We start from the raw sequence: 24,649 nt of genomic DNA on the forward strand, positions 1-24,649 counted from the left end.
CATGGCTGCCATTGCTGATCAACATGGCTGCCATTGCTGATCAACATGGCTGCCATTGCTGATCAACATGGCTGCCATTGTAGATCACCGCTGTACGCATGTGTGCAAGAAAGAGATTATTTATTTCGGCCCGCGTCATCCATGCAGATAAAGGCATGGAAAGCTTGCTCATCTTTCTTTTCTTTTCCTCTGTTTCTTCTTTCTCTGATGGATAGCAAACGGTTAAGGCCTTGTTGTATGTACAGAATCGTTGTGACTTATTCATACCGTATTTTCTAATTTTCAACAAAATAGAATTTCAACAAAAAAGTAAGCTTGTTAATCTTGGGGTTGTGCTGTTTCCAAAAATGCCAACCATATTCACGGCACATGTTGGGAGAAGCGGCAATTCATCCAGACAGCCTTCTTCCAAGATGGGGGGATGGATCAAAATGGCCGACTGAAGGTCCAAATCTCAATTTGTGACATATTTTTTCATACGCCATTCCAAGACTAGTAGACATGATTTAAGTTTCTAGGACTTTCTTCTCAAATGCCACCATGTTCACAAATGTTTTGGGATTGTTTGAATAATGGCCGATTAGCAAAATGGGCCCACATGGCTTAAATATATGGCATTCTGGAGCGTTTGGCACTTCCTTAAACATGTGCGAATACACAGTGACACTCATCTTGGAAATCATACTAAATCGTGCAAAAGTGAAAATATCTGGCAGGTTGAAGGACCCTGAAATCTGAAATGACATGCTGATGACGTGCATGAACCACACTTGGTCACGGCACAGTCCCACTCATGATATCCAACAACCCTACTCTAGAATATGCCCAGGCCAGGCCTCACCACACACCAGACCTCCAAAAGAACAGACTGTAGAAGCTGACCCTCACAAGGACTCTGGTTCCTTCTCATCTGCATGCATCAACAATACGTCCTACCGCCACTCCTATTCATTTCCCATCACAACCTTCTCCGCCATACCACATCTCTTGCAGGTCACATTGTGCCAAGTGTCCAAGACAAGAGTAAGACCCAATAACATAGTATGACATATAGTATTAGAAAATACATGTTTTTAGCACCCGGGACAGGGGGCGCAGCCAATCAAGCTCTGCGGATCGCGGGCTGAAACCTGTAATCTCAGCCCATGTTCCACAGAACCCGACGGCTGCCTCCCCTGCCTTTGGGTGCCATCTTCTCCCTAGGCCTCCCTATCTTTTTATTTGGTAGCACATTTCCCAACCCCCCATCCCCACTTACCTGTTTGTGGCGGTGGTGGCAACGCTTGCCGCCGCCGCAGTAGCTTCCCTTTTCCAGCCACCATTGTCAAAGAAGAGATGCTCCGTATGGAGCCCCACCTTCTATAACGATGGTGGCAATTTTGGTTAAATATTGTCATTCATTCCACGGGCTGCACGCAGCATCCTGTGTAATGACTGGGACTGAAAATATATATATTTCTTTTAGCACCCAAGGTTACTGCTTTGGTAACGGGGTGCTAATAGCATCAACCCCCTGTACCAAGGGCTGGAACGGGGGTAACGGCCCAGTGCCCTCGTTATTGACCCCCACTTTGCTCGGGCTGATAACTTGGGCTGCCGGGCCATTACCCCCCTTTCCAGCGTATGCAATGGGGGGGTTAACGCTATAATGTAACACTACACTAACAGTGAAGAAGGCCCTACATGGCTGGTAAAGAGTTTATGGAGTCAGACAGGAAGAGTAGTCTACTCTAGGAACACTGAAGAGGTGAGCACATCGGCAGATGGGAAGGCGTACAGGCAGTGGTGCTGCTGTGACGAAGATCGGAGCCAGTAAATGATACAGGTGTAGCCACGGTCAGGCGGTGCAACCTATCATTAAGCAAACCCTTGGAGAAGTCGGCGGCTGTTTTCGCTATGATAGGTGCAGAAGACATTAACCAGATGTGGCCTTGCTGACAATGCAGCTATGTAGCGGCCTCAGACCTGCCAGGGAATCACTCTGAGAAACCGGTGGAGCCATGGCATCATTAAAGCGCAATCTTGTTTCGTCCAAAACATACCGACGCTCTTCGGTAAGAGATGTTTTGAGAAACACGGAGTCGGGAGGCACTGCAGAAATATATTGGCCTCATTATGAGTTACCGTTACCGCCACTTGGTCTGTGGAATTACCACGGGATTATAAGTGGGGATCATTCCCCATTTTTGGAGTCCATAGGACCCCATGGGGATTTTTGGGAGAATTGCTGCTGGCAAAATCACCCAACGATAAATTCACCAATTCTTAGCAGTAAGGAGAGGGACTTGCCGCCAACTTTTTGCTAGAGGTAAATCTCCCTCCCTGCCGACAAACACATAGTACGATGGAGAAGTAATGCAGCAGTAAAGTGGCGGTAAAAGAATTACCGCCACCTAACCACCATTTTTACCCACACCGCCATAATTGTAATGAGAACCATACTTTAATGAATACATCTTAAAAAGTTGACAGCACACGTGTCACAGGTGTGGAGGGGCAAATCATCGCCACCTGGCTTATTTTGCAAGGCATTCTCAAATACGATCGCTGCCTATCTTACTCATGTTTATATATGGTAGGTAAACTGTGCTTTAAGTGGGCGTGGCCCTGCTGGGGCTGGGCCCCGGGAGTCTCCAAAAAGTGGGGCTGAGCCAGGGTCCTGCCGGGGCCCCCGGTCGCACACAACATTGGCGGGGCGCATTATCCCGCCGTGGCCGCAGCCGCGACGGGAGATGTGTCCCGCCAGTTTAACGTTAGGCGAGCTGACAGAAGTGCCAGCCAGGCACAGCGTTGCTGTGACTGGCTGGAACTTCCGTCAGTCACTGTAACTTCCTCCGAGGACCCCTCATCTGAGGGGGTCATCAGAGGAAGTTAGAGTCCCTTTGTTTGCGCTCGCCAGGTCACTGACCCTCAGCGAACCTGCGGGCTCCATGGGCTAATATGCAGATTAGATCACGGGCCCGTGGGCTCGCAGAGGGTGAAAGACGCCTCGCCTCGGGCTCTGTGATCTATCTGCTCAGAGCAGTGATCACTGAGCCCGAGGTGCCTTTCTCCTTTAGCAAATCTTTATAAAAGATGCCTTGAATTGTGTACGTTTTAAGCCATCTTTTATAAACGTAGAAATAATTCTATGTTTATAACAGACGGCTTGAAACGTACACAATTCAAGGCATCTTTTATAAAGCTTTGTCGACGGACAAAGCCACCTTGGGTTTTGTCCATCCTCAACGCTTTATAAAAGATGCCTTGAATTGTTTACGTTTCAAGCCGTCTTTTATGAACACAGAAATATGTTACAAATGTCTGTTTATAAAAGGTCGCTTGAAAAGTACACAAACCATAGTAAGGTAAGCACACACATGTGCGTAACTTACTATGGTGTGTGCACTTTCAAGCCACCTTTTATAAACATAGAAATATGTAACATTGCTATGTTTATAACAGAAGGCTTGAAAAATACACAAACCATAGTAGTACACACACAAATATATAAATGCTCAAATACATTTATATATATTTGTTTGCGCACCGTACTATGATTTGTGCACTTTTAGGCCACGCCCACAATGGAAGCCACGCCCCCAAACGAGGGCCCCCCCTCAATTTCTTACCCCACTTAAAGCACTGTAGGTAAGAGATAACATGACACAGCATGGACATAGCAGCAGCCATCTTGAACTAGTGTATGATTGGAATGTGATGCTGTGTAAATTCTAGGAATAATAATGTGGAGCCGGTTTAAAACTATTTGACAATTGTACATATTTGAAGTTATATGTTAATTACTTATCATTTGCCGGGAAAATCAGTGTACTCCCATTTTTCATAAGCCTTCAAAGAAGACAGATACACATGCAATGAGATGCAACAATGTCCAATGGGCCCCTCTTTTGCCTGTGGCGACAGATCACAACTTGGCCACTAAATCGGTATGTGGCTTTTGCACACTTGGGAATCCCTTTCTTTTATTTGACTGTAAATGTTAACTATTTTTTTATTTGTTTTTTTTTTTTTTTTTTATTACTTGTACATAATCAACTAGAAAAGCATGATTTTTACAAGGGGTATCAGTTCATAGTTTCAATAAAATTCGGAAGGCCACACAGGTGCAGAAGGCGGTGATCAGACGAGGCGTTGAGAATTTGTGATCAGGTCAAGGTTGGAGTTTTACAGAATAAAGGGGGATGTTCAGCCGACGCCTGGTTCGCCTGTTGAGACTTCGTGTCGTGCATCTGTGTGGTCATGTTGGTATCCACCGTGCACCTCCGGTAAAGAATTCGAGCTTTGGTTCGCAATTTTGAGGAAGGCCTCCTGAATTATTTTTGCCGTAGCCGTTGCCCAGCGGGGTTTTTCACCAGAAATCAGACGGCACCACCATGTGTTTTCTTCAATCAGGGTTGAGTCGTGCCATAGTGGAGGAAGATAGGCCATGCGTTCTCGGTTCAGCGAGGGGCAGTTCAACAAGAGATGGCGTATTGACTCCGTTGAGTCAGGATCACTGCATAGCCTGCAGGTAGTTATGGCAGTTAAAGATCTAATCCCCAAAATTTCTCTTGTGTGGAGTAGGTTGAGACGTGCTCGCAAAAATATTCCTCTAAGTTTTTTATCTGGGAATTTAACACAGTAATTTAGGGGCGATTTCACCTTGTTAAATGTTGGCGGGAGATGTCTTAAGCATTTCGCTGCTGCCGCTTTTTCTGTGGTGGAGATCCAGTCTTGGGTCTTTAATTTGTCGCTTACCCTTTGGGGGTTTGAAATTAGGTCAAGTTTGGAACATAACACTTCCTCCAGTGTGTGTTCTTGCCGACGCACCTAAAGCAGAACGGCTTTGGAAGACGTGGATGACAGCTCTTGGCTGATGAAGTTGCAGATTTGAAGGCCATCTTTTATTAAGGTCTTTCTAAACAAGGCAAGCGAGGCCACACGGACAGTCGTGCCTAGCGAGAGCAGCCCCAGTTCTCTTCTGACTGCTTCGATGGGAATTGCATTTGGTAAACCCAAAAGTGATTTCCAGATATGGCCCTCTAGCCTTCGCCATAGTTGGTGTGGAATCGTGAACATTGCGTCCATGCCATATGTTAACGCTGGCACTATTTTCCCTTTGTAGAAGGCAATGGCCGGGGAGAGTGAGTATTTGCCAAATTTCCTGTCGATCGCTTTAAGTTGAGAAGTCAGAAGCTTTGTTTTTGACCAGAGTTGAGCTTGCATTTTCTGTTCCTTGGTTGAACCATCAATTACTACTCCCAGGTATTTGAAGTGGGAAACCACCTCAATTCTGGTGTTGTTTACTGTCCACGATGTTGGTTTTTTGTGAGGACGAATGTCTTTTGAAAAAATCATGATTTTGGTTTTGGCCTGGTTTATTAGTAAATTGTTGGTTGACATATAGGCTGCGAGATTGTCGAGCTGCCGTTGCAAGCCGATTGGCGTCTGATCAAACAAAATCATGTCATCCGCTTAGAGGAGTCGTGACAGAACCGTATTTCCAAGCTTTGGCGGAAAGGAGCGGACATGCCGCTCAGAGTCTTTATAGTCACCAAGAAATGCGACAAAAAGGGCTGGAGCCAGTGGGCAGCCTTGCTTGACCCCTCTGTTTGCACTGATTTCCCTAGAAAGAGTGCCTTGTCTGTTCAGCCTGACCTTGAGTGGTGTTGGTATGCAAGGCCATTAGTGGATTTAGGACCGATTCTGGGCAATTCCAGTTTTTTAACTTGCCCCATAATTTCCTTCTGTCGACTTTGTCAAAAGCCTGTGAAAGGTCGATAAAGGCGGCGTAGACAGGCTGAGAGGTTTCTTTCGTTTTTGCTTTTCAGCAGGGATAGTATGAATATATTCAGTGTAGTGCTCCCTTGCTTTTTAAAGCCTGTTTGAAGGGGGTCATTGCAAGGGGCTGTTTTGACCCATTGTTGAAAGTGGCCTAGGAGGAGAGACGCAAAGATCTTGCCCATGATGTCCAGCAAGGCTATCGGGCGATAGTTGCCCGGGATGTCTCTGGGTCCCTGTTTGTAAATGGGAATAATGATGGATGTGCACCACGAGAGTGGGATCTTTCTCGTTTGTCTGCAATGGCTGAACAAGTTAGCAATGAAGGTGGACCATTCGTCGTGGTGTTTTTTTAAGTCTATGTTAGACAGCCCATCCGGACCTGGCGCTCTGGACGATTTAAGCCTCTTGATTGCAAGAGATATGTCAGATACGGCTGAAAGGTCCACCCATGGGGAGTCTGGCATGGTGATACACTGAGATTTTACTGCCGATGGGCTCGCATAGAGGTCAGTAAAGAAAGTAACCCAGGCTTGCTCCGGAACAGCGTTACTCATGTTTGAGGAGGTTGTCGCTTGCGTGCGGTTTATTAGAGACCAAAAGTCTGCTGTCTTTTTAGTTGTTAGGACTCGGAGCATAAGTTCAGCATCCCTCTGGTAGATGTCTACCCGCCTGGCTCTTAACCATGCCTTATACATTCGAAATTCGTTGGCCCACTTATTCCATGCTTCGACGGTTTTGACAGCTTTGACTTGTCTTTTTAGCTTTCTCAATGCCGTTTTTTTGAGTGCTATTTGTTTGTCGAAGTGATGAGTGTGGATCTTTTGGGCTTTTTGACCCAACGTCGAAGAATGCTTGTAGGATAGGAGGAGTGGGAGGTAGTTTGGTCTACCAGGAGATTCCAGGGGTGCCTCCGCGTTTTGGTTTGTCACGTATTGAGAGGTGATTGCCCTGATGTTTGCGGCAGACAGACGCAAGCGCGTTTGTTGTGGATTGAGCTCCACCTCAGGGAGGTAGCTGCCGTTCGGGAGCGCTGTTGAGGCCCAGGAGAGGCACAAAAGGTTATGGTCGCTTGACGTGGTTTCCAGCACTTGGAAGTCTTGGACTTGTGCACACAGGGCTGGAGAGGCAAAAATATAGTCCAAAGTGGCCGACCAGTGGTCTCTTTTCCATGTTGGTAGGAGAGGCTGGCCTTCTCTAATCTTGGCGGCGTTGTGTAAGTTCCTAGAGGACATGAGTGCCATCCATACTTCGCCTCTTCGTTCGGCTTGCGTGGGTTCCGTGTCCTTCGAAGAGATCTCTTTCGGCTGGTCGCACTTAGCGTTGAGGTCACCACAAATAATGATCCATGGCGTCTCCCATTCTATACAAATGTCGTCGATTGTTTCCTCCATAGTTTGGCAAAAAAGAGATGTGGAGGTTCTCTGTGGGTTCCAATAGGTGGTGATCAACGCAAGGGGGGGCGACAGGCTTGGTTAACTATTCCCTGCTACCATAGCCAGGTATGTAATTTCACCAAAATGCCAGGGGTAGCGGATGTGACATCATATGACCCTTGACCTCTGATGACATCACAGGGAGTGATGTCATTTGGCACCACACCAAAGTCATATCACGGGAAGCGATAGAACACGACCTTTAACCCATTGGCAAAACAGGAAGTGGTATCACATAGCATTGTTCCTAAGTACAGTACAAAACATATGGTTTCCTTATCGGATCGCCATATGTATCGTTAAGATCAGTGTGTATAGGCCCAAATCCCTGTGAATGCAAGCAGACGTCCATGGCCAAATGATAATGATGTTTTATTATATAGCACTTACGCGTAATCACTTTATATAGAATACATACAATATCACCCAACCTGTGTTGGTACTCATTTATCGACCTCAGAAGGATTAAAGGCTGAGTTGAGGTATTTAAGAACAGACTACATCAGTGACTCACCCCCTGAAGTGTGCCTGAAATAAACCTTTAATGAGTCTAGCAATTATTGTATAGAATTCCAGAAAGACACATAATTTGGTGTTCCTATTCTGTCTTATTTAGGGTCACTGCTGAAAGTGTTAGACTTGTGGAAACCCTGTTCTTTTTTTGAAAGCCAGCCACTCCGGAAACAAAGAGTCACATGGTGCTGGACACAGCCCAGGAGCTTGCATTTAAAAATATATATATATATAATGATTTCATTTCCCGTTTTTATTTGTTGGGGTAGCAAGAGAGACCTCAGGGGTGCCCTGGTGACCCCTAAATGACGTCCCTGACCATAGAATTTTAAACAAAATTTGATGCACCACAAAAAAGACAGAGGGTATTCAAACTAGGGTATAGTGGTTGAAAGGACTAGCCCTTAACCACTGGCCAACAGGTGTCCATTCCTAAGAGAAAGGCAAACACGGCCTGTCTAATTAACAGGACGTGTTTGCCTTGTTCACACGTTTACAGGGCAGACATTCTTATGAATGCATCCTAATACAGCAAACAAACGCTTTCCGGACTTTTCTGAAAAGTGTTTGTTGTATTCGGATTGGCATTCACAGGAATGCCTGCCCTGTGAACGTGTTTTCATTCTATGCTCTCCAGCTGTAATACGCTACATAGGATTAGCATTCATAGGAATGCCTGCCCTGTGATCGTGTTTTCATTCTATGCGCTCCAGCTGTAATACAATACAGCTGCCAGTAGTGGGCTTTTGCTTGATTACTGCAGTGAGAGCAGAGAATTCAAATAACACATGATCGTGTTTCTGCATAGAAAATGGATTCCTCCGAGTCCTTCAAAAGCAGGACTCGGAGGCACAATTCCAGCTAATTCTCTCATACGAACTTGTGTTAAAAAAAAATGTAAATATATATTTTTAACTATGGCCAATATTTTTAGATAACCTTTTTAGATGAACGTGCACTTTAATGTGCTGCCCTAGCCTGGAATACATTCACAGATGCACAGGACATCCTTCCTCATTCTAACCCCCTATACAGCTTCATACGGATCCCACTTTTCCCACGAAACTGCCTTCCTTTTCCTGCAGCTTCGGAAGCCATTTTGTGTATGTGTTCTCCTCAAGCATCAGCCGGAATTTCTAATGAACTTCCTTGAAGATGGATGGCTCTTAAAGGCGATTCTGCCAGGAAAATATGTCCCCGGGAACTCGCAAACCTACCCAAATCTCACTTGGAGATTTTCAAGCTCATATTTCTTAGCTCTCAAACTAGACATGGGGGAAAGCTACACGTCCTGCAATATGTAGGTGTGTATCCGAGCGTGACAACCACCTTTGTTCCACTATTCTCTAGATGGTGGTTTAAAACATGTGATCTCTTTATAAACAAACCCCCCTCTTACATTCTCATTACAGGTCTTGGTCAATTTCTGTAACTGCACGTCCGTTCCAGCCGATTTGTTTACGGCGAACTCACCGATAATCACATACTTTCTAATATGATACATCCGGTTTGCTCGCAGCGAACAATCGCTACGTAAATGTGGAAGTGCAGCATGATGGACACAGAAGATAAGGAGGGGGACTGGGGTTAGTTGTGTGTGTATGTGTGAGTGGGATGGGGGATTGGGAGGAGGGACAACGAGCGGAGAGTGGCCCGGGGCGGGATAAGTAGTGGGGGGGAGGAGAGACAACAGCGTGGATAGCATCCCAGGGCAGTTCCCCGCAGAACCCAGGGTAGGTTGTGGGGAAAGGCTACAGGGGAGATTATGGAGGTTGCAGGTATGTGTCCCACATAGGAGGATGGTGGGGAGGGGTGCGCGCAATGTAAAAGATGTTTCTCCGCAGCACCGAGATTGAACTCGATGAACCGAGATTCGATCAAATCAACCTGCGATGAAACATCATAGAACCTTGCACATCCATGCCACCTGTCTCAGAAGGAGGAATGGGATTTGATATTCTTGACTGCACCCAGAGAAGAATGTTCTGCCCAGGATTGTGCACTTAAAGGTGGAGATAAGCCAAGGGAAGTGAAGCAGGACAATACAGAGCAAAGCAGATTCCAGAAGGAAGACTTGCCAAAGAGCATCACACTTTCATAACTTGTAATAGAGCCAACATGGACGTGATCCAGGATCACTGCTAAAGGGAAGGTAGTTGTTTCTTTGGAAGGCTTGCTGGAGTTCTGATGACTTGCGTCCTCTCTCTCTCTTTCTCTTCCGCAGCTACGCAGTGATCGCCTTTGGCTGCGCCGAGTGCCCGCGACTGTCGTGCGGCCGGAATGGCTGCAAGACGGAATTCTGCTACCACTGTCGGCAGCTCTGGCACCCAAACGAGACTTGTGAGCAGGCATGGCGGCAGCTGGCCCAGGGAGCGCCCGGGGTGCTGGAGCCCTCCGCCCTACTCATCTACAGTGAAGAGCCAGGAAAAGGTATGTATGTAGCTCACCTGTATACACCTGTATACACCGTGGAGTAGCAAGGCCATGTGAACCACTTTTCATTATCAATTGCCACGACCGCTTGAGTAGAACCAAAGAGCACATTTCTGGTAAAACGTGTACCAAATGGTGAACTTGAAGGCTCATGAGGGCAAAAACATTGGTCATAGCTACCTGCACAGTGCCTTAACTATTTATTTATTTATTTATTTATTGATTGATTGATTGATTTATTGTGCACTTGTAAGGCGCTTATACATCAAGTAAATTGTGTTTCAAAGCGCCCAACTGGCCCGCAATGCCTCACAGACGTGACCCACACTACCCAGACGGACCAGTCCTTGGTGCATTATCTTATTGCCCCAGATAGAGGTCTGAGTCTGATCTCGGCGACCCAAAGGGTGTGCATGCATTGTGAATAATGTATATGAGCTGCTGCTCCTAAGAGCATGATGTTATGGAGAGGGAGGTGGTGTCTTTCGGGGACTGACATCGGTCGGGTTGTGGTTTCAGGCCTTCATTGTTATGTTATGTTGATTTATTCTGCGCACCGCTACCATTTGCATGGTCTCCAGGCGCTCATGTGGCTCTGTAAGAAAGTGGGCGGAGTAGGTTTGTGAGGGAGGAGGGATAGGATAGAGGTTGCGCTCTTGTGTTGATGCTTGCAGAACCAGGAGAAACCGGGAGAACCAGGAGACACCGGCGTCTGTGCCTGTCCACTTTCTGAGTGTGTTTGGATTGTGCGCACTGGGGTTATTGTGTCCAGAGGGGTAACGTCCAGTGTCTTTGTTGTTTGCAGGTGTTTTCTGTTTTGGCGGATGTGTGGCGGATGTATGGCTTGTGTGTAGTATGGCTAGTACTATTGGGCGTGTGTGGTATGTAGGAGGTACGCGGGAGAGGAGCAGGGGGTGGTTAGTAGCTTTTGGCTTGGGGTGTGTGGTTGTTTTATTGTCCTGTCCCATGATGGCCTTGGGTCTGGGGTGCGAGTTGCAGTCGAGGGTTTTCTGAATGGAAAAAAATCCAAATACAATATGGGGGTCAATGCATTTTCCCCACTGAAAAACATTTAAATAAAGTTGTATTGTTCCTCACTGGCAAAAAAAAGTGCAGCTTGCAGTTGAACATGGGTCTGTCTGTGGACTATTGTGGGTGGAGGTGAGGTGCCTTTCCTGTATGTTCAATTGGCTCAAGACACAAGTGAACGTTCCCACTGTTATGGTGGTACGGGTGTGGTGGTACAGCCCAGCCCTGTGCCATCCTGTGAAAGGCTCCATAGAATGTAGCTAGGGGTGTCTGGGCACACTGGCAGCACTAGACAAAGGAAGTTGCATGGATATGGCCTAGCAAGAGGGCAGTTTGGCATAATGGAAGGTCAGATATCTTGTTGCTTTGGCAGATGTGGAGGAAGTCAAAATCTGCCCCCGCTGCGGAGCCTTCATCATGAAGATCAAGGACGGCAGCTGCAACCGCATGAACTGCACCGTGTGCGGCTGCCTCTTCTGCTGGCTGTGCCTGAGAGAGATCACAGACGTCCACTTCCTCAGGTAAGGGATATTCAGGCATCCCCGCCTCTCGCAACCTAAAATGGCTGTGCCCTACGCATATCGCGTAATGAAGGCGCAACCATGCCACATCTTACATAGGCTGCACCCTGGAGTACACGCCCTCACATATCACATAGTACTGGCTATTCCGTGCCACCTCTTATGTAGGTGCTACCCTCAACTACACCCTCATATCACATAGTACAGGCTCAGCCATGCCATATCTTACATAAGCTGCACCCTGGAGTACACCCCCTCCCATATCACATGCTACTGGCTATGCCCTGCCACCTCTTATGCAGGTTCTACCCTCAACTACACCCTCACATCACATAGTACCGGCTCAACCATGCAACATCTTACATAGGCTGCACCCCGGATTACACCCATTCCCATAACACATACTACTGGCTATGCTGTGCAACCTCTTACGTAGGCACTACCCTCAACTACACCCTTATATAATATAGTACAGGCTCAACCATGCTACATCTGACATAGGCTGCATCCTTAAGTGCACCCCCTCTCATATCACATAGTACTGGCTATGCCGTGCCACCTCTTACGTAGGCACTACCCTCAATTACACCCTTATATAATATAGTATAGGCTCAGCCATGCTACATCTGACATAGGCTGCATCCTTAAGTGCACCCCCTCTCATATCACATAGTACTGGCTATGCCGTGTCACCTCTTACGCAGGTGCTACCCTCAACTACACCCTAATTTTACATAATGCAGGCTCAACCATGCCACATCCTACATAGGCTGCACTCTGAAGTACACCTCCTCCCATATCACATACCTGTGGCAATCACCTTGCCAGATTAAACCCATTTCTTGTGTTTTTGCCCTCATTTCTACATCTGCCCATTGCTAACCCATACGGTTTGGCCTATTTCAAGATGGCCAGATTGCAATAACTGGCTTTGCTTCCACCTTTGTTCTGGCCTTCATAGGCCAATCACACCAACCGGGATGAGGGAGCTGGCCCACATGACTAAGGCCCCTGTCTGTTCCCTGTCCGCTACCAAACGCTACTTTGGGGCACCTGAATCTTCCATGATGCTGCCATCACGCTCAGCAATAAAATCCGGACTTCCATGACAATCACTCGCCCTTAATTATGAGTCAGTTCCCTCCTTCTGGACTCACTCCTAACCTCTCTTGAGTTTCACTGTCCTTCTCTACCTGTTTCCCCCATGTTTACATTCTCAATTGCATTTCTCTATATCACCTTTGCTAACATCTGAACCCTATTTGTAATTTTAACTCTTGTTGTATTTGCATTTAGCTAAAAGGTCAAACCCTGCTGTTTCTGCATTTTGCTTAATATTCAAACCTGCTGTTTCTGCATTTTGCTTAAAATTCAAACCCTGCTGTTTCTGCATTTTGCTTAAAATTCAAACCCTGCTGTTTCTGCATTTTGCTTAAAAGTCAAACCCTGCTGTTTCTACATTTTGCTTAATAGTCCAACCCTGCTGTTTGTGCACTTTGCTTAAAGGTCAACCCCTGCTGTTTCTGCATTTTGCTTAAAAGTCAAACCCTGCTGTTTCTACATTTTGCTTAATAGTCCAACCCTGCTGTTTCTGCATTTTGCTTAATAGTCCAACCCTGCTGTTTCTGCATTTTGCTTAAAAGTCAAACCCTCCTGTGCTTTATAACTTGCTCTGCACTTTGCTTGTTCTGTTGCTTCTCTGTAACCTGCTGGCCCAGTGACTTTATCATTTTCCCCTTGATCCACTCTTACCTGCTTCGCCGTCCTTTTCTCGCTACCACACATATGACGCTTTCTGTTTCTCCTATCTTCTCCAACTGCTTCTCCATTGGCTATCCTCCCCTTCTCACTAAGTCTGGTAGGAAGAAGTTCAACAAGGATAGCTTGGGCTCCAACCCTGGTCTCCCTGTAGCTGACACCTATTCCAGTTCTTCCTCCAGACAGACCCTCACGGACATCCTCTTTGTCGTTCCTTCACCAGATCTATGGGCTCTCCATATTATCCCTGTGCTCTGTCCGGTCTCCTCCTCTCCCATTTATGGTGGCACCTGTTGGGAAGTTCTCATGGCTCCCGTCAACTCCTCTAGAGTCATCATTACTGTCTACCTTAATGGCGCCGTCATGGTCCAAGGCCCTCAGGCCAATCACCTTCTCTTTGACAGGCGTTTCCCTCGCCTCATCAATTTCCTTTCATTTCCTGCTGTCCCATCCTTTCCCCTCTTGGCTATCTTGCCCCCTCTTCCCTCCTCCTCTGCCCCACCTTAGGTTCCTTCTTCACGTCCGCAGGGCGTACCTCTGATTTATACCCCTCCCCGGAAGGCCTTTAAGGCTGGCAACCTTCTTCATCTTGCTACTCTCAACTCTCGCTCTGCTGTGAAACACTCCTCTGACATCTGCCAACTCCTGGAAGAACTTGACCTCAAGGTCCTCGGTCTTACCAAGACATGGTTCACGGCCAGCTCTGTCACAAGCTTTGACACTCTCCTTCCTGATGGTTACAAGATCCTCTCTGCACCCAGATCCTCCCGGTGAGTGGGGGGGTTGCCCTAATCTTTCCTGGGTGGATTCCCACCTCTGTCATTCCATGCAGACACTCTTCTTTCAAATGCCTTGTCTGCAGGCTCTCTCTCGCTCTCCTAGCCACTGTCTCACCGTGGCCACTATCTACCGGCCTCCTGGTCAGATCACCTCATTCTCTCTGAGTGGGCGGACCTCTCCTCTTATCTCCTGGCCTCAACCACTTAACTCCTCCTTCTTGATGACCTCAATATCCATTAAGATTCTTTTTGTTCCTCCTCTGTACTCTTCTGGGACCTCTGTGATTCCCTCTCCCTCTCTATCCTCCCCTCTGGCCCAACTCACCCTTGAGGGCACACACTTGATGTCTTGAGCTCCTCTGACCTCCCCCTCACCATCCCTTTGACCACTCCTCTCGCCTGGAGTGATCACTCCCTCCTCTCCTCTCTTCCCCGCAGGTCAAGCCTACCCCAACACTGGCACCTACCTTCTCGGTTATCTGACCTATGAAGCGTGTGTCAGTTGAGGCTTTCGCCGCCACTGTGCCCCACCCCGGCCCCCCTCCACCTCTGGCTGACTCACATCCTGACACAGCCATGTCTATGCTCTACTCCTGTATTTCTGATACTCTCGATGCTGTTGCCCCTGTCATGAGGATCAGTTTGAAGCTCAAAGCCAAATGCAATTCTTGGTATGACTCTGACCTAGCTACACTTAAATGTAAGTGTAGGGTGGCTGAGAGGAAATTAAAGGTTTCTTGTTCATCCTCTGACAAACTGGCCTGTTGCCTGCTCCAAAGACAATACAGACTCTCTGTCTGCGCTAGGAAGATAGCCCACATCCAAGCCTGTGTCTCTGTGGCATCTAACAACTCGGCCGAACTCTTCAAAATCTGTAAGAAGCTGGCCAACCCTGCTGCAGTCTCTACCTCGCCTGTCGCTTCCTAGGCCCTTTGCACTGCCCTTGCCTCTCACTTCATCTCTAAAACCCAGGATATGCTGTACACCCTCTCGTCCCCTCCCCTCTGCTCCCCCTCCTTCTGCAAACTCTGGTCCTCCTACAGCCACCCCCCACCTTCTTTCTCATACTTTCCTCTTTTCTTCCCTGACGAGGTCTCTAGACAAGTGTGATCTATGGAAGTCTTATCAAAACAGGTTCCTACCTGTTCTTCCAAAAATATCAAGGACCACATTGCCACCCTCACTCACGCCCTGGGTGATTTCTGCAACCTCTCTTTCGCCTCTGGAACCTTCCTCTCCCCTCTGAAGCACTCCCTTGTGCACCCTCTTCTCAAAAAACCCACTGCCAACCCCTCTTGCCCAGCTAACTATCGCCCAATCTCCATCACTCCCTTTCTTGGCAAACTCTGGGAAAAGCTGGCCATCTCGCATCTTAGCTTTCACTATGATTCGTTGGTTGTCTCCACAACCATCAATCTGGTTTTAAAGCTGCCAGAAGCACGGGAACTGCTCTCCTGACCATCCGTGAAGATCTGCTCTCCAACCTCAACTCTAACATCCCCTTTGCCCTCATCCTACTTGATCTCTCTTCTGTCTTTGACACGACATCTAGCTTCCTTTCTACCTGCGATGTTCCCCTACAGGTCTGACCTTTCACCCTGGCTCTTCAGTCAATACCTGGCAACTCTTGCCCACCGCATTGCCATTTTCTGCTCCAATCTTCAGTGCTAATGACACTCAACTCATCTTCAGGCTTCCCCCAGCCACCTCCTTTCCCTCTCTCATCTCTGATTGCCTATCTGCCATTCAGGATTGGTATGCCACCAACGATCTCTGCCTGAATGCCAGCAAGAATGAGATCCTCCTCATTGGCACACCTTCAACCTCCTTTCCCCTCACTCTCTGGCCGGCCTCCCTTGGCCCTCCTCCTACCCTCACCTGTGAGGCTAAGAAAGTTGAAGTTATCTTTGACTCCACGCTTTCCTTCTGGGCCCACATCTATGATGTCTCAAAAAAGTCAAACTTCCTACTGCACCTCCTCAGAGGTATTCTGCCTTTCCTCTCCTTCCCCCAGAAGCTCACTGTCTCCCGAGCCCTGGTTCTCTCTAGGTTGGACTATTGTAACAGCCTCTTTCTAAACCTACCTGTTTCTACTCTCTGCGCTCTGCAACTCATCCAGAACAGGTTTATGAGACTTGTCCTTGGCCTCAAGCCCTGGGATCGTATCTCTCCAGCCCGGAAATCTCTCCACTGGCTTCCAGTGGATGCAAGGATTCAATTCAAAACCCTTTGATTTGTCCACATGGCTTTCTGGGGCCTGGGTCCAAAATAACTTCAGCTGTCCCTCTGTAAATACCTCCCCTCTCAAGCTCTTCGCTCCTCTACCTCTGAATCCCCCAGGGTCATTCGTTTTTCAAAGAAACGAGCGTGGGCTAAATCTCTGTCTTAGCCTGGGGCCTCCCTTTGGAACAGCCTCCCTGCCACTCTGAAGCTTGAGGAAAACCATATCCAGCTCCGGAAGCACCTCAAGACCTTCCTCTTTGCTTCTGCCTTCGCCCCTCCTCTCCCCTGTTGATCTGTTCTGTCTCAGCACCGTGCACCTGGTTACCCTCTGACTTTCGGGCCCAGGTACCTGCTCACCTTGCCACCCACCCGCACTGCCTCCTGGCAATTCCTGCGCTGGGGTCTGTATCTATAACCATATAGCCCCCCCTTCTTTCTGCACTTGCCAGACACACCCTGTCTTGCCTTATACCCAGCACTTGCCACTTGCTGGCTGCACTACTGTTTGTTGCTTCTTCTTATTTATTTATTTGTCTGTTTTTCCTTTGCTCAGAATGTTCCACTTCTCCCCCTTCCATGCACTTTTCCCTTTCCCTCTCCCATGCACTTGTGTATTCTCAATGTCACTGGGCCTAGTAAGATCGTTGTTTTTGGTTCTCCCTTGTTCCCCTCCCTTGCCTTGTCGCGCTCTGAAACACTTGTGTACGAGCTCGATAGAAATAAAATAACAATATCAATACTACTGGCTATGCCGTGCCACCTCTTACTTAGGCACTACCCACAGCTACACTCTCATATAATATAGTACAGGCTCAACCATGCCACATCTGACACAGGCTGCACCCTGAAGTACACCCCCTCCCATGTCACATACTACTGGCTATGCCGTGCCACCTCTTACGCAGGCGCTACCCTCAACCACACCCTCACATCACATAGTACCGGCTCAGCCATGCCACATTTTACGTACGCTGCACCCTGAAGTGCACCCCCTCCCATATCACATACTACTGGCTATCCTGTGCCACCTCTTACGTAGACTCTACCCTGAGCTATGCCCTCATATCACATACTGCCGGCTCAACCCTGCCACATCCTGCTATGGTAGGATGCAGGATGCTATTGCTCAGCTTCCCACAGCACATATGGCAGGAACAGCGCTCGCATATGTTACGTAGGCCTGACCCTGAACTACGCCCCACACCCATGTCCCCTATTGCAAGCTCAGCCCTTCCGCATCTTATGTGGGCTGTGCATTGAAATGCAGCCTAACCTATATCACATACCACATCTTACATAGCTTGCACCCTGACCTGGTCCGCCATCTACATCGCATAATGGAAGTTCTGCGCCGCCACAAGTGACCTAGGCCGTACCCTGAGCCGTCCCTCTAAACCTCAAGTAGAAACAAGTTCTGTTCTCCCATAGACTGTACCCTGCACTATGCCCAACCCACATCATGTAATACAAGCTTACATGGGCATCACAGTGAAAATGCACTCGCCCCGCCCCCACACGCCCACATCAAGGAAAGTTTCAGCTTTGGCACATCTTGTGAACTCAACACAACAAATGCAGAGAGCATCCTCCTTGGACACGTACCAAATTCACCCAAGTCCAGAAATGACTGGAAGAGAATGGACTTGACAGCTTCTCAACACAACTACCCCAACCACAAAGGCCTTCACCATCGATTGTGACCGCTCCTTCATAACATACATTGATAAGAAGATGCAGACAGCACGTCAGCAGTGTCCGCCCCTCTGCGGAATCAAGCCTTCACCCCCACAGCGAACCCTTGCCCAAGACCAGGTTCTCTCCCACATGAGCCGTGGCAACACCCTCCTTACAGGGGTCCCAACCACTACGCTGGCCCTGCGAAAGCTGGCTAGCCTACTGCTGCGCGACTGACTCTAGAAATTCAGCTGCCTCATCATTGGCTGCTAATCCAAGCATGCGTCACTTTCAAGAGCACTGCGTCCCATAACCAACCTTGATGGCCAAGTCACTGGCATACCTGGCTGAGAAACTAATTATCGCAGGAGGCCAGGTGGCACCAGGAGTCAAGACATCTTAGGACTGGAATCCAAGAAGTGTAAGAAGAAGAAGCCTAGATAACCATCCTTCTCCATCACTCTGGAACAACATACCCACAGTCATCAGGTTGACACCCTCCCTGCTTCACCGGGTAAGGAATTCAAGACCAGCTCTTCAAGCAACACTAAGCAACCATTGATGGCCTAGTATGAATAGCGGTGCTCGTTCCCGTCCCGTAGAAGCACTTTCATCGGTTACAGCACCTCCTAAACTCGCACAGTACTCGACTTCTTCCCAGCTGGCTTTACTTTATATTAACCCCTTACATACCTACCTATCTACCTATCTGAACTGTTGTCACCACCCGCGTCATGAACAAGCTCAGCCTTGCCGCATCCTACATACATTGCACCTGCAGAACAGACTAGCGATGTGACGTGTTTCCTGTGCTATGCCCTTAACGTCAGGTGCCACCCGCTACCGCTCGTAGATCTTCTGAGGGCACTGCCAGTTGAGCGCCAGACGTTCCCTTTGCAAGGCCCGGTCGACGCCTTCCCTTCCTTCCGCTATGTCTGTAACCTGCCTCCCTCCAGATGTTTTGGACTTTGACTCCCATCATCCCTGACCATTGCCTATGCTGTTTTGGGCTTACGAGAGATGTAGTCCAAAACATGTGGGGAGCCAAAAGTTGCCGACACCTGAATACCCCCGGCTGAAAATACGAATCACTTTTTTAATGCATCCAAAATGATTTCCCACCTAACTTCCAAAAGCAATGTCCCAACACTCAATTCTGCAGGATGGGACCTTCCCAACCATGACTCTTGAGTTAAGCTACAGCAATTGAGTGTCTTAGACCTGAGCTCCCCCCACACATCACATCTGCCAGTCTGCATAGATACCCATCCTCTCAAACGAAGCTATTCAGTGTTTCCTGTTTCCAATGAAGAACTAGGCGATTGATATGATATGATAGGTTATTTATAACGCGCTTAATACCCAGAGGTTTCTAAGCGCGGAACCGGGGATCGAACTTGCATTGCTCTGCGTCGTCTTGCTTCCAAGGCGAGCGCATTGCCCCTGAGCTATCCTCCCCAGACGGTGGTCGGAGGTTGTGAAGTCCGGTTCACGAGATTTTCTTTGCTTTTCGACGCTTTTCCTTGCTTTCTCTAGCACCAGGATACCCTATGGGTCACAGCCGCTCTTTACAAATAAGATACCATACCATACCTTTGACAGCCTTATGAGGCACCCGTTGGTATGCACCCAAACTCTTTACTTGTCACACTGAGCCATGTCCCTCTTGGTCCATGGCCCTCCCCTTTAGCTGTGCCTTGTAGACAGTGGTGGCTGGTGAATTTTTCAACTGGTGGGGTCCGGCGGGGTTCTCCCCTGACAGAATCTGTAAAATAATGGGTTCAAATAGTGTTTTGACAACACGTTCTGTGAAAAATTGGGTAAAAAGCCATCCATGTTGCAATCGTTTGTGTATGGTAGCACCTGAAAAATAAACATAAATGGATGCAAGTCACCAACAGTGCACAGGACCATTTTCAAAGGCATTTTCACAATGCTTTCGCCAACAACATATGCCAGTAAAATAGCATTTCCATGCAGGCTGCTTCACTATATGCCAGTATGACCATATAATGACCCCACCCAGTAAAAAATACCATGCCACAGAAAGATAGTACCAGACTGGCTATACATACACACATAGACCAGTGTACCATGTAATCACAATTAGGTTTGCTTGTACCCTTAATGCAAATAACAAAAATACCAAAACATACAAAGAATATATGGCCAGACTGGAGCCACAAATGAAAGCCAGTCTAGCCACGTAATAACAATCATGTTTGTTTTAACCTTGATGCCAAATACAAAATAACAAATGCCATGTCACAGTAAGAAAGTAAATGAACACTGACACCAAAGGCCAGGCCTGCCACATAATAAAACTGATGTTTGCTTTCCCCTTGATGCCAAGTAAAAAAAGGTCATGCCACTTTAAGTAATAACATGCAGATTGTCACTACTAATGTAGGCCAGCTAGCCACATGAAAACACTTATCAGGTTTGATTGACCCTTGATGCAGGTAAACAAAGTGCCATGCCACAGTAAGAAAGTCAAGGAGACTGGCACAAGTAAAGGTAGGCCAGTCTAGCCATGTAATAGCACCCATCATGTTTGCTTTACCCTTGATGCCAAGCAAAAAAGGCATGCCACATTACAAAACAAATGCAGACTGCCTGCCATGTAGGCACTAAAGGTTGCTTGTTTGGTAAACCCCAAGTGGTTCCTTATCCAAAGACCCGGCCAAAAGATAGACACCCAGAACTGAGAGATTTCTAAAACTCGACCTTCCCGACGGTGTCTGCCTGTGTCTTCCTTCTTTCAGTGTTAAGTTGATATTTTTTATTTTAAACTGTATTTGTAAGGCGCTTTTTCCTTTTGAAAATTAGCATTTGTATTTGTTCTTTCGAATGTTTACTTTAATGGTGAAGCCCCCTCCTGCCCTCCTTTTCCATTCCACAGCTTCCCATTTTTCATTTTTTTCCCCTCTTTGCTCATTTTCTTTTCTTTCAAGTTTACAGTTTTCTGGACGGTATCCCTTACTATTTTTCCTTGTAGTTGCCTTTTTTTCAAATTGCCTTGACCTTTGGCCTGGTTGACCTTAAGCAGCTTCATGTTGGCTTTTGAGCCTGCTACTGTGCTGTTGCAGCAGAGGTGTGGCTGCCAAGTGGATCACATTGAGCAAGTCCTGTTTTTCGCATTGCATGCTGGGGGTGTCCGGTTAAAGTTTCGACTACAAAAGGATTGAATGCAATAGGGTTGACGCAATAGGACCGAAAACAAAAGGGTCAAATTTTTTTTTAATTTATATATTTTTTTTTGTGTTTCCGTATAGGTAAAAAAAAAAGTGGTTTTAAAACAGGGGTTGTGGGGTGACCCCACAAAAAAAATGTAAAAAAATTAATACTTTTTTTTTCGATCCTTTTTTCAGTCCTTTTGATTCGACCCTTCTGTCATTCGATCCTTTTGATTCGATCGTTTCACCTACAACCCATGCTGGGATGTGTAGGCCCATGCTTACAAAGGGGAACACGAATGTCCATGTCCCAGCATGCAATGGGAAAAACCAGGACTGGCTCGAGATGTCATGTAGGAGAACTTGGCAGCTATGCTTGAGAGGCCTGGGGTCCCAGCATGCCATGCTGTGGTACAGGGCATGCCCAGAGAAGACCAGGAAGTAAGATAAAGATACACCTACCTGCCTGATTGGTTCATCCTTATGTTGCTTCCTGGTCTTTTTGGAAGCCACTAACAGATGTGTGTGGCATAGAAAAGGCTCCACCACCGTTCTACAAAGTCAAAGGGTTATCCGCGATTAGCAGGGACTGTCTACATTTCCCTTCCCCTACTTCTCTCCCCTTCACCGGCTTCCAGCTCAACCCTCCATCCTTTCTCCATCCTGTCCTTCAGTCATAACATGTTTTCTTTCCATGTTCGTGAATCCTCCATGTTTGCCCGCTGGCTCCTCCCCTTGCTGCCTCTTCCACATCCTCCTCTGTCTTCCTTTTGCTAGTGTTCTCTCGTTGCTCCTCCTTTCACCCTCTTTGCCCTTGACATGGAATTCAGAGCTGTCCTTCTGGTTGTTTTAGTCCCTCCGGCTGCACCTTCTGGGGGAAGAAGCCCTGGTCGCGGACGCGGAAAATCCTCTGGCAGCTGGGTATGCTCCTCGGGGCGCCAATGGTCATCTCGCTGGTCGCTGGCATTGCCGTGCCGGTGATAGTCATCGGGATCCCGGTCTACATGGGGAAGAAGGTAATCGATCCCTTTCCTTTGGTCTGGTATTTGTGCAAGAGGCGGGGCAGTGGGACGGGGCGTTGCAAGGGTGGCATGTGACATCACGTCATTTGAGGGGGGTCTTTATCTTCTCAGGTCCTTCACCTTGTTGCCTTTCCTTGAAGGGGAGGATGTGGTTGAGTGATTAAGGCACACATTGTAACCCCTGGAGGTCACACTTCTCCTTCTGGCTCAGCAGATGTTTTGGACTACAACTTCCATCAGCCCTTGCCCGAGTTGTTAATGATGAGGGATCATGGGATTCTGCAGTATGGAAGCTTGTGCATGGAGTGCATGGAACCTTGCTGCTGCTGCTGCGATGCTGGAGGCGTTCTGGGTGAGTGTTCCTGTTGGATGGCATTTGGAGAGTACGCTGGCTAGGGTGTAGATGGACCCAGTTCACTTCATTATTATTAGTGGGGTATTTAATAAGCGCGGACCAAGCTTCAGGAAGCAACGGAGCGCTTTATACTCATAGGGGGAAGTACAAGGTTAGGGAGCAGGGACACAAGGGAGTGGAGAGGTAGTATCAGGGGAGGGAACTTACCTATTCTACCTTATGTGATCTTCTGGAACCGTACCAACAAACTTACCTGAACATACCATCAACAGGCCAGCCTGGCATATGCTCTTGCAGAACTAGGTCACGTCAGAATTATGCTCCGTAATATCTGGAGAGTCGCAGGTTGCAGACCGCTGCGGTGGCATCATCACGAGTTTGGCAGTAACAATATTACTGCCGCATTTAAGGGTCTGCCAAATCACGGGTTTGGCTGCATTTACCCCCAGATCTGAGCTGGGGGTAAATGCGCTGGGAATGTGCCGATTTTTGGTGCAATTACCGCACGGTAATACCGCCAGTGGTAGTTGTGCTGAAAATTCCCCATTGGATCCAATGGGGAATGGGGAATTACTGTTCTGCTAAACCCGTGATCCAGCGCTAATAGCGCTGGGGGGCTTGGCAGTAATGCTATTAGGCCCGGTGGTATCCCACAAACCTAAAATCAATTGAGAGACTGTGCATACCCTGGATTGCACATCCAAAGGGGTAGCCCCCGCAAGCTAACCAACTCCCCTAGGCTACCTGACACCCTACCCAGACCCTCTGTACCATTACATTGTTTCTCTGTTCCCTAAATTGGGCTTCTCACCCTTTGTGAAGTCACTCTTAACAGCGTGTAAAGGATAGCGCTACTGATCTGAACATTATTTGCAGTGAAATGGCTTAGACAGGGTAGGGCTTGAGCGGGCAAGGCCCACCCAAAATCTGTAAATGCCCACTCAGCAGCTCCGTGTGGGCATTTACAGATGTTAATGTCACTGCGGTGGGCCCAACTGCGTTAGCTTCAGGCCGCACTTGTTAGACCATCCTGACTACGCCTCTGTTGTAGAGTGCAGTGTACATAGTGAGTGCAATTGTTGGCGCAACAATTGCTAAGGGAGACTGAAAGGGATAACAGCAACGTTTAGGCAGCATTGTAGAAGGCCATGGGGTTGCCAATGTTCTGCACAGTTTGAGGCACAGCGCTCCGAAGGTGAGCCACCAGGGCAAGCAATGTACGCCCCCCAGCTGCTGACTGACGGCACTGCATGATTTGAGGAGGGTGGCGAGAGGTCCGTTGGATTTATGGCAAGTGGGTAAGGCTTGAACTTGGGACAACTTGGCTTTACTTACAAATATTGGGAGGGTTAAAGGTTACTCGATAATACGAGAGGTTACGGACCTTTGAAACTGATCAATCACAGTTTTAAAATAATGTATAAAGGCTTTGTCATGATTTACATAGAAAGGAAAGGCTTAACATATTTTGGTTTTGATTATTTATACCGCGCTCCAAAGCAGACTTAACTGTATTCAGGCGCAGATGGATCAAAACACCTGCAAATGAGGTGCCAAACAGGACATATTACAGCACTCTTAGTCAACTCAGTGACAGAAGAACACAGAAGCAGAACTACTGACGTTCATAAGGGACAGGGTTTATACTGAGCCAAACCCTATACGAAAATCTCCCTGGCCCTTGATAGGTTATAGGAAGAGCTTTGGTGTACGCTGTGTGTTGTGTTGCGCGCACCTGATCGCGTAGTGCCCTTATACTGCAAGCCATTACATACACAATTAACGTGGAGGTGAGGGCCGGTGGTCCCATTGCTAGGAGTCCAGGGTTCAGGACTCGCTTCCTGAGAAGAGGCCCACCTGCAGGGCCTCTTCTGTAAACAGCTGTTCCCCTCCACTGCCACCCAAGTAAGTGTTCTCTTAAACTTCTTCCTCCTCCCTCTTGCCAATGCCATACAATGGGGTTCCGA

At 47.8% G+C, this 24,649-nt stretch overlaps 1 protein-coding gene across 5 annotated transcripts in view; it reads left to right on the top strand.

Moving 5' to 3' along the window:
• LOC138453032 (E3 ubiquitin-protein ligase RNF19A-like) overlaps nucleotides 1–24,649 on the top strand; it is a 342,960-nt gene that overhangs the window by 254,665 nt on the left and 63,646 nt on the right. For all 5 annotated transcript variants that reach the window (XM_069605457.1, XM_069605456.1, XM_069605455.1 and 2 more), the window contains 3 exons: nucleotides 9,937–10,142; nucleotides 11,548–11,695; nucleotides 22,159–22,321. In XM_069605457.1, coding sequence (XP_069461558.1) covers nucleotides 9,937–10,142; nucleotides 11,548–11,695; nucleotides 22,159–22,321 — 517 coding nt within the window. The remainder of the gene's footprint in view (nucleotides 1–9,936; nucleotides 10,143–11,547; nucleotides 11,696–22,158; nucleotides 22,322–24,649) is intronic.

The sequence above is a fragment of the Ambystoma mexicanum genome, chromosome 4p, assembly GCF_040938575.1.
Source record: "Ambystoma mexicanum isolate Mex_15411 chromosome 4p, UKY_AmexF1_1, whole genome shotgun sequence".
NCBI classification, from domain to species: domain Eukaryota; kingdom Metazoa; phylum Chordata; class Amphibia; order Caudata; family Ambystomatidae; genus Ambystoma; species Ambystoma mexicanum.